Source organism: Danio rerio, chromosome 15 (assembly GCF_052040795.2).
Source record: "Danio rerio strain M-AB ecotype USA chromosome 15, GRCz13ab, whole genome shotgun sequence".
Lineage (NCBI taxonomy): Eukaryota > Metazoa > Chordata > Actinopteri > Cypriniformes > Danionidae > Danio > Danio rerio.
In genome coordinates this window covers 24444787-24460051 of record NC_141035.1, presented here as the reverse complement: position 1 = coordinate 24460051, position 15265 = coordinate 24444787, and the positions used below count along the sequence as shown (strand labels likewise).

The window sequence follows — 15265 nt, the reverse complement described above, 5'->3', positions numbered from 1 at the left end:
CTCCTAAGTATAGGGCAGAGATGTCCAAACTTGGTCATGGAGGGCCTGTGTTCTGCATAGTTTAGCTCCAACTTCTTTCAACACCCCTCCCTGGAAGTTTCTATACCTAAGAGCTTGATTAGTTGGTTTAGGCGTGTTTAACTGGGGTCTGAACTAAAATATGCAGGACACAGGCCCTTCAAGACTAAGTTTGGACTACAGCCCTGGTATAGATTGTCCGAAAATTGATGTATACCAGGGGTGTCCAAACTCGGTCACGAAGGGCCGGTGTCCAGCATATTTTAGGTCCAACCCCAAATTAACACACCTGAACCTGCTGATCAAGCTTTTTTTTTTTTAGGTAGAAACTTCCAGGGAGGCGTGTTGAAGGAAGTTAAAGCTAAGTTGAGAAGAAACTGTTGAATAAAGTAATTATTTTTGCTATATGTGCATAAAAAAGGTATTATCATAGTTTGAAAATATTCAGATTGAACAACTGAAGACAAATGATCAGCTTTGAGGATTTTTACCTTTCTGGACTACATTATGGTCATTAAAGGAATAGGACGCTCAAAGGATTTTATTCTCAATACCTTAATTAGTGGTCTCGAGTTTGGATTGACATGATGAGGGAGTAATTATTCACAGTATTTTTATTTTTGGGTGAACTTTAAACTTTGAAATTTACCCAAATGTTCAGAATCACCTGCTACCACTGCTAATATGTTCTGATTTTGTCCCAAGCTAGAAGAGTTTTGGATGAGGATTTTTAAAACATACGAACAGATATGTACTGTAGCATTCCAATTGATCCAGATCCATTGATAGGCATTTTTGGTGTCATGCCTGAGAATATAGATCTTAACGATATGCATTCGGTTATTGCTTTCACTACACTACTAGTAAGACGTTTAATATTATTCAAGTGGAAAAGAGTAGACCCCGACACGCTGGCTGGATAAATGAAGATGTCGTACGTTCAGTTAGAAAAGATTAAATATGGTTCAAGGCTCAAAACGCAAGTTCGTAGACAAATGGTCCCCCTTTATTAAATACTTTGAAGAACTCCCTGGCCTTTAGAATTTTTTTTTTTTGTGCAATTTTTATTTATTTATTTCTATGTTATTTCCATTTTGTACTCTTTGAATGTTACCAAGCATTTTATGTCAAATGACAACATATTGACTAAAGAATGTGACAATGCATTCCCTCACTGTTAACTTTGATATATCCAGAAGGTTTTGTGATTCAAGATATTTTTTTTGTTGTTTGTTTGGTTTTTGTATTAAGATTCACCTCTTTTGCATATTCCTTCTTTTAGATGTTGCCAAGTCTCTAATGTTAAATGATAACATATGGAGTAAACAAATATGGTACACTCTGTTTACTCACTTTTAACTCAGAAAGTCTAGAATGATATATATGTTTTATTATTATATGCATTTTTTTTATTTTATTTCAATGTTCTTACACACACGCACGCACGCACGCGCACACACACACTTTTTTTTTTTTTAAAGTCCAGGACCAAAACTACAATAGGAGAGACACTCTGGACCAGTAAGGATGGTTGTTATTTTCTGGTTATTCAGGCATATTTGATAAAGTTTGGAAAGCTAAACTCCATAATACAGCAGACAATTTAAATGCTGATAAAAATGAGTTGATTTTCCGAAAGCAGGAGTTCACTATGAGTGCTGCTGATAACCAATAATGGAGTTGGTAGTTTAAGAGTGGTATTTCTGGAAGTGGTGTTTTAAAGCTAGTGATGAGATCAGAATGTCATCAGTACATAGTAGAGAAAGCTGAGAGCATGGTGATAGATTATATGACTAGAAGAGAAGAAAAGCGGGCCATGTACTGAACCCTGGGGAACACATTATGTAATAAAGTAATTCAAATGCAGTTGAATGATGTCATAATTGTGGACGTTATAAACATAGTAGATGCTCCAGTATTTGAGCAGACGACTCCATCGTTGTCATCAGTATTCGAATTTCAGGTTGATACATCCAAACTAAATAATTATTAGCCATCTCCAGCACAGCTGCCGTTGCATAATCCTGCTCGAACACAAGTAGGAACATCTGAAAGTAATTAGCCACAATGACCCATCCAGGCTACACAGGAAGTTATAGCTGTTGAGAGTGCAGCCTTAAGAGTTTGACGCACTTTTTCACTGTATGGAAATCAGTCCGTATTAGTTTTAGGATATTCTATGTGGCCATTTACACGTGTAATTGCTTAAGTAATTAATTTGCTGTTCAGACAGCTCACTAATGGACACTGTCTCCACATTTAGGTTCAGGTAATGAGACTATATTAGCCATGCAAATCATCAAGATAAAGTCAGCCTGATCTATGACTATACGCCTCTAAATTGGAATGAAACAAGATAGTTAGCTACCCTCTTTAATAACTTCACTCTCAGCGAGCCGCTCAAATGAGTTGCAAATAGATCTAGCCACAAATCCAGCCCGCAAGTTTTTACTGCCTTCAGAATTGATGCTGGTTAAACAAGACACCTGATGCTCCAGGAAAAGTGCCAGAGCTAAACAGTTCCAGCCAAATTCAGTGACGAAAACACGCAATCCAATGCGCTTGATAAGATCATTAGCCAGGTAACTGTAGAAAACGGTTCATCAGGAGACCAAAAACCTGATTCCACATTAATCTTTAAAATTCATATAGGATGACAAACGGTTCGCGGTGAAATCTAACAGGTGTGACGCACACGCTGTTCCCGTTAGAATTATGCAACGATTAGTCTGAGAAAGTGCGTCAAAGGAAGACAACAGCAGGATACATAGTTCAAATGACTTTATTCAGTCCCCAAAGTACACCAATTTCTCATGAGTCGAAAAAGAAAAACGCAAGCCCTCACGACATTGAGCATGAACAAAGGCTTTCCTCAGAATGGAGTAGGTGCAAGTCGTTTGTAACAATGAATTCTGTTTATTAAGTCTATTACCTCCCAAAAACACTTTACTCCATGCCAACCTAGTCATTTGCTGACACATTAAAAGGGATGGTGCACCCAAAAATCTTTACTCACCTTTAAGTGGTTCAATGAAAGTCAATGACTGCTGCTTTCTTACATTCTTCAAAATATCTTCAGGAGAAGGAACTTAAGGAGATTTAGAGCAAGTGAATGATGACAATTTCATTTTTGTGTGAACCATCCCTTTAACATGCCTTTGACTTGAAAAAGTTAAAAACTAGATATTTTATTGGCACAAAGGTCTATAAATTGAGCTATTACGAACCAAAATTGCAGACAAAGCTGCATGAATTATGTAATGTTAATGTGTTCGAGCACAACAGATTCAATTATACGTCATAAATGGCAAAATCTTATGATAAAAGGGGTGATTTCACCGCATAAAGCACATTTCAAGAGACCCCAATCTAACTATGTGCTCAGAACACTATCTACCCTGTGCGCACGCCGGATTCTGCGGTTTAACCATGTGAGCACAAGAGTTTTTTTCCCCTCTCTAGAGAGGGAACACATGTAAACAATGTGCTGTATGCTAGCAAATCTACTAAAGCAAATAAACAGGCATTTCACACCATCTGCTACTGGCAGGATGAGCTCTGGTCTAAGAAAAGCAAATGGCATGCTGAAGCAGGCATGTACCGATTATGATACGATCGCACTGGAATGGCTCATGGGGTAATGTTTAAGAAGAGCTATACTGTACAAGCATGCAGAGCTGAGCTGTGTTTTGAGAAGCAAAACTTGACCCAAAGTCCAACCTTTGATCATTCAATATCATGGAGAGTAAACAAGAACACACAGACGATTTTTAATCATTCAAAATGAACAATAAATAGAAATGCAACAGGTTTTGTGTTGTCAGTTTTTCACTGGATGTCGATAGAAGGTCAGTCAAGCCAAGGCCAGAACTATTGAGAAAGTAAAACAGTGGGTGGGGTGGGGGGGTGGGGGGGGGGGGTGGAACAGAGAATAGAAGAGAATCAAGCAACGCTCTGAAAAGATTAATGTTTGACATTTGAAGTAATAGATAGAAACGAACCACTTATGGCCTCCAGAGCGAAGTACTTCACATCCATATCTTGATCTGTAGAAAGTTTTTCCAGGACTGGTTTGACCTCTGCTTGCAAAGCACTGTGGAATACATTATTGTTATAGTAGGGAAATTCATCCCAGGTACGCAAACCTAAAATAACAGGAACTTAGTTATGGGAACTAACGTCCAATAACATGGCATTAAAAAAAAAAGAAGTGAAGTGAGTCAAAAAAGAAGTGGTCAACAGCTGGAGGATTGGCCATTAAAAGTACAATTACAGTGCCTGGTAGCTCCCATTGCAATAGGATTGACCCTATTCTGAAGTAAGAGCTAATTAGATCCTCCAAAAGATAATCCTAAATTTTTTTAAATAATTTTTAATGTGCTATAACTCAGCTAATATTAAGATATCTTTGTTCAAAAATGGCCAAAAGTCAACATGCCAATTTTTACTTCTGCATTGAGTGCATGTGGTAGCCTCATATACCCTAATGCCATGGTCAAACTAGAGTTTGAGCATGCAAAATTTTGTTGTACAGCGTAGTGAAAAGGGGCGGGATAAAACAAGATGATTAGACATTCAGGAAAAAAAAGCGAGCAATTGGTCCATATTTTACATTTCTGTACAGAGAGGTCATGTTTTGATCTTCGATTGGTCTCACGCAATCACGTGATGTGATTTCGCAGGTCACCAAGCTTGAACGGTGAAACTTGTCGCACGAGCTTGCGTTTCCAGTCTGGCGCATTTGTGTGCGTATGAAGGGAACTCTATGGGGCAAAAGTGCATTCCGATGTGCACGTTGGCCACCAGTCCTTGGTGGTGATTTCCTGTCCACATGCTCTAAAAAAATTAACTATACATTGTGGCGATACAGAGTGCAAAGTATGTGATTGGTCGACTTGGTATCGATTGTGGGTGGGGCCAAGAGCTATGGGAACAAAGCAACGCCACCGACTATATGTTGCAACACTGCATAGTGCAAGCTCATTGATTGGTTGGCTTGGTAGCTGTGACGAGTGTGGGTGGTGCTGAGAGCCATGAGCCCCTTTGGAGGGAGTGTTTACAAGTATCAAGTCCTGTGAAGGAGCTCTAGATGGAAGTTTTTGTTTTGCGTTTACCTTATGATTAAAGTTGTTACACGTCCACCGGCCCCCACCTCTGAATGAGCGAGTTTAAGCTACTTGTACATTAAGGTAGCATTCAGAAAAAACTAAACACAGAGGAACATAAAAAACCACTGCAAGCTAGCATGTCGAAAGTGTCATTGCAGAGCAACACAAACAACGTGTAGAAGAATAAATGTACGACTACGCACAAGGTATGCACCGTGGGGAACTGCGATCCTTCGACAATAAAATATAAATTAGGCTTTACATAAACTATGAATAAGTTCCTCTGATGCAAAAGGGCCTAGTAATACTGGAAGGCTTGCTTATTAAATAAAAACGATGTTTAGACTCTCAATCTTCTGAGATTTTCAAATGCAGATTCAAATGCAAATTAGAAAGCGTGTCATTATTCTATGAAAATACATCATTCAGTATATGCAGCTATTATCACTTTTGAATGATTATCTTTTTAATGATTAGTTTTCTATTAAGTACCTGCTCTCCAGAACTGGTCCAATCTTCTGTAAGCTTTTGGCCACATTGAAGCGAACGTTGGCCACCTGGTCAGTGGACATCTTGAGGACTACAGGCAACATGTGCTTGGTGGTGATTTCCTGTCCACATGCTTCAGACAGAGCCTGACCCAAATAAAACACAACTTTCAGTGATTCACATCTTGCTACACCAGGTAATGCAAAATGACGTTTACCTGTCAGAGCAGTTGATTTAAAGCACCAGACTTACATTGATGCAGAAAAGAGTGGTCATCCTGTGCAGATAGTTGGAATCATTGGCCATGCCAAGGACTTTGGGCACAATGGTATTCTGGGCCCATTCAGCTCCAAACTTCTCCACCAGCTTCATGAGGTTGCAGGTGGCAGCCTCACGGATGGCATACACTGCAAACAGAGTGAAGATACTTTTGTTCATTCACATGCTAGCATGAACGATGTGGGCATCTGATATTTAGATACTTTTAACTCCAAATAAATATGTTCATAGCAAATGATGTGTGCATCACTGTAAACATTATCTACGCTTCTCAGTAAAAGCACACACTATTTACTTTTTCTTTTTTCCACAGAAGTTTCTACTACAGAATATTGGTACTGTTAGCAATTGATTTAGCAGATAATGTGTTTATAAACATTGACAGTGTAGCACAATATTAATAGTTTCTCTTCTCCTTGATGCAATTGTGCAAAAAATAAGAAGAATGTTGTGACAACCGGCCAGAGCACCATCTGTCCAACTCCTCCTCTACTGCGATCGGAAGACTCACTAAAAATATATTGCTTAGTGAGTGATACTTGTGTAATTTAAGCATTAAAAAAAGGAGCAGCATTGCAGAGCAAAGAGATCCAAGATTAATATTTGCAGTTTGTCTGTTGTTTTTCAGCCTGTGCAAATTGTAGCCTCAGTTTCCTGTTCTGACAGGAGTGGCACCCATTGTGGTCTTCTGCTGCTGTAGCCCATCCGCCTCAAGGTTCCACATGTTGTGCATTCAGAGATGCTCTTCAGCATAAATCGATTGTAACGGGTGGTTATTTGAGTTACTGATGCCTTTCTATCAACTGGAACCAGTCTGGTCATTCTCCTCTGACCTCTGGCATCAACAAGACATTTGGGCCCACAGAACTGCTGCTCACTGGATATTTTCTCTTTTTCAGACCATTCTCCGTACACCTAGATATAGTTCTAAGTGGAAATCCCAGTAGATCAGCAGTTTCTGAAATACTCAGACCAGCCCATCTGGCAACAACCATGCCATGTTCAAAGTCACTTAAATCACCTTTCATCCCCATTCTGATGCTTGGTTTGAACTGCAGCAGATCGTCTTGACCATGTCTACTTGCCTAAATTTGCGCTAACGAACAATTGGACAGATATACCTAATAAAGTGGCCGCTGAGTGTATACGTGTACAAACAATAGATGAGAACATCAGAGAATTTGTATCTACTTGTATTTGTTTATGCACGTATGCATGTAAGCATGTCATGATATGAATAAAAATGTGCTTAACATATTGTAAAGAAATGGTGGGGGGCAAAAATTATTTGTCTTTTCTTGGTCTTTTGAAATTGTTGCTGTTTTGAGTAAAAATGTCAATAAAAAGATCGGAACAAAAAAAGTTAAAGCATTATGTGATACTATGAACAGGACAACAGTAAACTTGGTTAAGGAATTTAAAAAAAAATCAATTGTTTGCATATAAAAAAATTATAAAAGATATTCTAAATTAGAAAGTAAATGGTGTTTAAATGTAATGTTATGACTGAAATTGCAATTTAAAGACAACAAAATAGTTTGTCCCTTTAGGGGTTTGAGAAGACAAGTCCAGATTTTTATCCACTACACTACAACACCCTCAGTATCCATTTGTGCTCCACCGTTTCATTTGTTTTCCTTCTAAATGTGAAACATGTACTCATTTTGTAATATTTACGTTGCTATTCGTAGTAAGCCTTCCCCACTTGTTTGATCAGATTCCTTGCATGAGATTTGGACCCAAGTGAGGTTAATCAACATTGTTTTGGTGCTCAGCATTACCTCCACAGATTACATTCCACCTGACTTCACAATAACTCGAATAACAGATCACAATCTAAGCCATTTAACCTTCATTCTGGGAAAAGCGAATATCTACAAACATCCTGTGAAATTGTGCATCGCAAATCTGCTAAACATCAGACGGGCGGCTCTTTTCAGATCAAGTCTGACGATGACATAACCCCCTTTATCAAAAAGGCAGGGAATTTTCCTGAGACAATCCTATTTAGAGTTTAAAATTCAGCACAAATCCCCACCCATAGTCCTCACAGAGCTTATGAAAAAAAAATTAAATACCGCACATCAGCCAAAAAAGTGATGAGCACTTGCCTGAAGTAGGTCAAGCTTTAAATGGGGATTATAAAACACACACCAAATGAGCCTCTTGCAGATGTGCCTATGTGTGTGTGTCAGAAAGAGGAGTTGAGATTTACACATGACAGAGAGCCGAGAGCAGCGCCGCTCCGGCTCTGAGCTCTTATGTAAGAGGACAGCACTGGCCCAGCAGCACAGGATATACAAGAACATTCCAGTGATGTAACCCATCTGGCCCTTTGTCTACAACTGTGTCAGAGTGTAATTGTGCATTTGAGAGTGTGTGTGTGTGTGTGTGTGTGTGTGTGTGTGTGTGTGTGTGTGTGTGTGTGTGTGTGTGTGCGCGTACTGTCGAGTCTTTGCTGAAATTCACCATGCAAAACACCAACAGCTGGATCTACTCAGCGCATGGTTGAGAGTGAGATCATAACTGTTCTGACAAGCGTTAAATTGAACTTTTACTAAGAGGCTCATCAATCTCAAACACTCATTACCACTGACACGCCAATCAAAAATCATTCTACAAAAGCGGCACCTGTGTGAAGCTGAATATTAGACACGATGGTTACAAAAGCAACCATTATTCCAGTTTAAGTGTCATATGATCCTTTATAAAACCATTTTAATATGCTAATTTGCTGCTTAAATAACACTTAGGCTGTTATTAATCGCAATACGGACTTGTTGCCCTGCTCAATATCTTTGCATTTCTTTGAAACGGACAATCTATAGTAAAGTATTCGTTTACTATTGATTTATTATTGATTGTATGGTACTTTTGGTCAATTTATCAACCCTGTTATACAACAGCAGCAATACTTGCCTGACCCGGTAAAATTATTTTCCATGCTATGGGCCACTTACTCTATATCCCATCAATAAAAGAAGACCGTGAAATGCATTGACCATGTTCTGTGTAAAAACTGGTTACACTAGTCATGTTTCCATCCACCTATTTTTATGCACAATGTAGGACATGGTATAAAAAGATCGATAGAATGATTTATAATGGACAATGCATAATTTATATAGAAAAAGACACTGAAAAAATATATATATGAAAAGGTCAGATGCAAAAACCTAAATGTCATCTGAAATTTTCTTCTAAAATGAGCATTTTTTGCAAGTGCCTGTGTGTATATTCACTGAATCCACTTACAAATAGGTTCTTTGCATTGCCTTTAATGCGAAATAAGTTCACAAATGTTGGAGGCTGACAAAAATGCGCATTGTAGATACATTTCAGATGGTTTTTGCATCTCTTCATTTTTGCAACTTTTCATATATACATTTTTTAAAAATGTGTATAAATTATCAGACTCAACTGATCTCCTAAAAAGATTTGTGCATAAACTCTGATGGAAAGCACAGTTTGCTAAATGCATACACAGTCTGCATACACACAACTTATATACACTTACATAGATAATATATTCACTTACATTAATTGCACTCAACAGATTTATTTAGTTCTTGGATTATATTATACGTCACATTTAGACCCTAAGCACTGATGTCTACAAATAGTTAATTTTTTCTTTAGAAATTACCAATATGGGGTGGTTCATTCCGCTCTGGCAACCCCTGATAAATAAGAGACTAAGCTGAAGGAAAATTAATGAAGGATTGAATAACCAACATGGAATGTCTACACACAAACATGCATTCAACCATTCAAATCATAATAAATAGAAAATAAAAATAGCATTCAAACTCTGTCTGATGTGTTACTGTGTTGAAGCCTTAGGTGTGTGCCACAGTAAAGTTTCTGTCAGCCTCTTTCACATTTGTTTTAAATTACCATTTGTGCATTCATGGTTGTTTGCTGCACTATATATATATATATATATATATATATATATATATATATATATATATATATATATATATATATATATATATATATATATATACACAAGCAGTATATCACTGCATGTATATGTTTGCAGATAGACTATATACAAAAGTTTCATATGAACTAGCATCATATAGTGACCAGTCCTTCCACAGCTCCAACCGTGCAAAATCTAATCAAAGTCTGACATTTCGAACAAAGGGCTCTATGTTGACGGTCTATGCGCAGAGCGCAAAACGCAGGGCGCAAACGCTTTCAGGGCGTGTCAGAACGCATTTTTGCTAATTTAAGGATGAGAAAATATGCTTTGCGCCGTGGCGCATGGTCTAAAAGGGTTTAGTTTATTTTCTTAATGAGTTATAGGTGTGTTTTGAGAATAAACCAATTAGAGTCTCATCTCCCATTCCCTTTAAGAGCCAGCTGCGTCGCGCCATAAGCTCATTCGCTATTTACAGGACGTAAAGTAAGTCTAAGTGGAAAAACAGAGCATTTCACTAGCAAACAGTTAAGTTTTTTTTTTTTTTTTTACAGAAAAACTGTTAAACAGAGCATCTACTGCTTGAGAATGAGAGATAAATGATCACTTTCACTCTTGGATAGGGAAACCTTTACGAGCAGACATCAATTAGTCTATAAATAATTAATTGCGTTTGTCAAGCGCAAATATTTGTTTCAAAACTATTTCTAAATCCAGTTCAAATTTCCAGCAAACGAATAAATGAACAATATTAACGAAGTGTGCTTAAAAACCTGAGTTATATCCTAAAACACATGCTGTGTTTTTAATAAAACAAATATAAATATGGATATAATAAATAATACTGCTAATAATAATATTATTCAAAAGCAAATTGTTATGAATGAACTGAAAAAGCCTCCCGAGATGAAGAAGGCATAAAAGCAGTGATTTTTCATATTTATGTAGGCTAAAAAATAATATGTTTTGTAATATTTTAATCCTTTATATTTATATCCTATATCTATTCTTATTATATCCTATATATATCCTTAATATTTACATTTTTTTATATGTAAAGATATTTGCCTATTGCTCTCTTGTGCGTATTAAGCAGTGCGTAAGCAAGGCGCAACTCTGCACCGGAGTTTAGACTGGGTTTGTTTTGGTCTAATGAAAAATTTATTTTAGTTTCTCAAAATAGCAACGCGCCAGCAACGCCTTCAGAACGCCTTCCTTTTTAGACCAGAACGCCTATGGACGCACATATGAGCGCTAATGCATTTGCTATTTAAACAGCGTAGCGCAACGCCTTAAAACGACTCTTGCGCCAAGCTGAAACTACCAAACAAGTTTTGCGCCGCACCTTGCGCCGGGTGTATGATAGGGCCCAAAGTCTGTTAACATCAGTTTGATAACTTCAGTCAAAATATTTCTAAAGAGCCAAGAAACCCCTCTAGTTTTCACACCTCTATTTTTAAAAAAGTCAGGAAAGTCTGGCTTTGTTTGGGTGGGAGGATCAAATGGCGAAAGAGGGAAGGGTTTGCATGAAAAGGGGAGTTTCATTATGTGCACATGCTGATTTTTTTACAGCGGCAACACAAACACAGACGCAGGGGAGATAGACAGTGATTTGGAGAGCAGCGTATACAATGGATCTGAGAGCTGTGTGAAAGTGGAGGGTTTTCAGTCCATAATATTGTAGTGATAAAACTGTAAACTTAGTAACCTAATCATTTTGACTAAGGTATCTCTTTAAAAACTTACTGCTGACGCTACTAACTAACTTTGCCATCTCTAAAAACAAACAAAGAGCATTGAATTTGTTAAACTTACCAAATTCGTAGAGACAGGACAATCAACACGAACTGGAACTGTGTCTTTTTTAAAAATAAGACGAGTGGCAAATCCTGATTTTACCATTTCCAGATTCTAAAAGCTCGAGTAAAAAATGTTTCTTACAAACATATTTTTGTTGAATGTTAGCAGACCAATGTAATCCACACATGTGGGTCCACATGCAAGCTGTGCTCTCTTCATTGGGAAATTGAAACAAAACCTTTTTTGTGGCACATTTATAAATGCAACACTGACGCCCCATGTCTCCGAACAATTCTTCTTCTACGATTTGTTTGAATTACGATTGGTAACACAACATGGCGTCTCTCTGAACGCTGTAACAGGTAAAAAGAGCCTTTGAAACTATATCATGCATATCAATAAAGTTGCATCTTGTTCACAATAGTGTACTGACTGGTTTGAACCAAGTCTTTCATAAATTAATTCTGAAAACTCAATGACGGCACTTTTTGCCGGCCTGTACAGACATGATGAAATTTACACAAGTGTCTAATGGGCGTGATGTTGCTTCAAATTTTCAAACTGGAAGAACAAATTTTCATTCAAATAACACAACTAATTTTCACTTTTTTTTTCTAAATATGTGTCCTAATAGTGTTTTTAGCAACTTGGGACATATATATGACAGTCAACATCTCAACAATACGTTTTGGTGTTTTGTGACCCTTTAACAATGCCCCTGTTACTATTAGTTTGCTATTACTGACTGATGCCCAAAAAGAAAGCCCCACCCCCTACTCTATATTCTGTTACATTTGAAAATAGTACATCAACATACTGATTATAAAGTCACTTCTGATTCACACAGTCCTTATACCCAGCAGTGACACTTTTCATTTGAAGATGTTTGTTTGAATACATTTTATATTGATAATGGTGTGCTGCAATGTCAAGCAATTATATAAATGATGCACAACGATAATATGTTAAGGTTACGGCCCGGCACAATCTTACATTTAGATCTTAGAATGTGGAAAAAGATTCAAATACTCCATGCCAGTCATACAAATAAGACTAAGCAGAAGCTTGAGGCTTGGTTGAACAATGTGTGTGCTAAACTGGTAAAGCTGCTAAAGAATGGATCAATAACACAGCCATTGCTGATGCAGCCTCTGGGAGGAGTGGGGTGCTCTGCTGCTCATAAAATTTTTAAAATGTATGAAGCAAAATTGCTTGCTGTGAACTGTTGTAAATTTGATATATTAAAAAGGGTGGTGATTTACAGTAGCATTGAGATATTTAACCAAGGGTATAGAAATGTCATTAAGACCCTGAAGAATTGTATCAAATTGTCTAAAAACAACTTATGTCAGCTCAAAAAGCCACTACTACTGTCTGATTTGTAACCTTATGCTATAGGTGGATCCAGACATGTGGATTTCTAGCATTTTATCAGACTCTTGTAAATGGTTTATAGTTGAGGTGCATGTGTTTCTCTTCTCCTTTTGGGGAAGAGTCAGGATAGCAGAAAGTTCTGGGCAACTGCTGCATGCCTTGGCTTCATTATCTTCAAATGTAAGCAAATCCATCTGCTTGAACTTATACAGTTTATAGGTTTTGGTTCATAGTTGTCAATAACTCAATACATCTTTCTTTTCTCCGGTTATCAAGTGAATTGTGATGTTCTTAAAACTAAAGGCCTCAGAAGACCTACCGTGATCAATGAGCCATGCCATACACAGGGAATTCAGCTTTTCGTCGAAAAACTCCACCCCCTGACAAGAGAGGTAATTATCGTTACATTCCATACAGCTTAACAGAAGAGTTCATCAGAAAACATCTACACGGTAAAATATTTCCAAATCAGCAAGTCTGTTAATAAAAGCGAATTTGCATTGTATAGCAAAAAGCAGCTTAAACATTCTTTGAAATAGCTACTTTTGGGTTTCAAGCAATAAAAAAGCCATACAAATTTGGAGTAACTTCAGGGGAAGTTTATGATCTATAGACCAATAATAGAGTGGCATGCAGACTCACCAGTTGGCCAGCTAACAGAGGCATGTACTCAATGATGGCCAGCCGAACCCTCCACTTGGCGTCCTCAGCCAGCTCCACTATAGCTGGAAGCAGAGACTGAGAGAGCTGCCGGATCCCGATCACCTCGTTCACACAGTCCAGGTTAGAGATGATGTTCAGGCGCACCTCAGGACACTACATACCAAGTAAACAACATGTCACATTGATTTATTTACATTTAATTAGAAAATTAAATAATGAACCTTAATATTTTACCAGATTATCAAAAGATAATAATTCACTTCCAATTGTCTAGTTATTTCAAATAAAAAAAATAAATGAATAAAAATCCATACTAATCTTCAGACACAGATAAATATAAATCTTCAGATAATAGGACAAAGTTATATATATAGTTGGCAGATAAGACAATATAAACATCAAATAGATAAACAGTAAACAAAAGTAATTATTCATCTTCAGACAACTTCATACATCTAGAAAATCTTCAAGCAAATTAATAATCTGCAGTTTAACACCATCACTTTTAGCCAGATACATAATTTCCTAATTGTTGGAAGATTAATATTATAATTATAATTATATATATATATATATATATATATATATATATATATATATATATATATATATATATATATATATATATATATATATATATTTAATAAGATGAAGCCATTTAATTTTCAGATATATAAATATAGAAACATCTTGAAATAATTCGATAAACATTTAACTTCATATAATTTAATAAATCAATAGCTATTGAGAAATTGATAAACAACACTACATAAATACTTCTCAAAATAATTATCTAAACAGATTTAATGATTTAATGCTTATCCAAAGCAATAATAGAACTTCAAACAGATACATTATATTTACATAGATAAATATGAATCAACAGACAGACAAATATTAAATCTTCAAATAATTAGATAAATATTCATCTTGAGAATTTAAAAAGTGAAAATACTCATTTAATTTTTAAACAAATATTAATCTTTCAAAAAATAAAGATTTATTTTTATACATTTAGATAAACAATCTTCAGATAAATTTTCATACACAAGTTTTCAATGTCAATGTTTATATATTAATAGATATAGGAACGATATTGGAAAAATCTGATATGGCGATAGTTTATTTTTCTGCGATATGAACATATTGCGATATGAACATAGTGTCAGAAGTTACAGCACTATTTAATAATTTTCTGGGGAGTCTAACAGTATTCAGGTACAGAAATTGAATAACCACAATGCAAAAAAAAGCTTTATTTGTATTTATTTATTATTATTTTTTGTCTTGTTTCTAGTCAAAATACCAATAAATATGCTTAGAGCAAGTAAAAATATTGTTTGTGTCAATGTCAAAAAAAATAAAGCAAAATCAAGAGATTTTCCTTAAAGCAAGCTAAATTATCTGCCAGTGGGGTAAGTAAAATAATCAGGTTTTCACTTTGAAATGTAGATTCTGGACTAGAAACAAGACAAAAATTCTAAGCAAGAATTTCTTTTGCATAAATTATGAATTCTGTAGCTCCTACTTAACTATAATTTAGACCCAACATTGCATAACTTTGCGATGTGACTATTGCGAATGCCTACATGCAATATTGGTGCTA

General features: G+C 36.3%; 1 protein-coding gene across 1 annotated transcript in view; it reads right to left on the bottom strand.

Moving 5' to 3' along the window:
- Positions 1-2784: 2784 nt before the first annotated feature.
- ppp2r1bb (protein phosphatase 2, regulatory subunit A, beta b) overlaps positions 2785-15265 on the bottom strand; it is a 28078-nt gene continuing 15597 nt past the window's right edge. Inside the window, exons 10-15 of the mRNA NM_001005590.1 lie at positions 13639-13812; positions 13316-13376; positions 5868-6022; positions 5619-5761; positions 4020-4111; positions 2785-3888 (exon numbers count right to left, since the gene is read on the bottom strand). Coding sequence (NP_001005590.1) covers positions 3872-3888; positions 4020-4111; positions 5619-5761; positions 5868-6022; positions 13316-13376; positions 13639-13812 — 642 coding nt within the window. The 3' untranslated portion in view covers positions 2785-3871. The remainder of the gene's footprint in view (positions 3889-4019; positions 4112-5618; positions 5762-5867; positions 6023-13315; positions 13377-13638; positions 13813-15265) is intronic.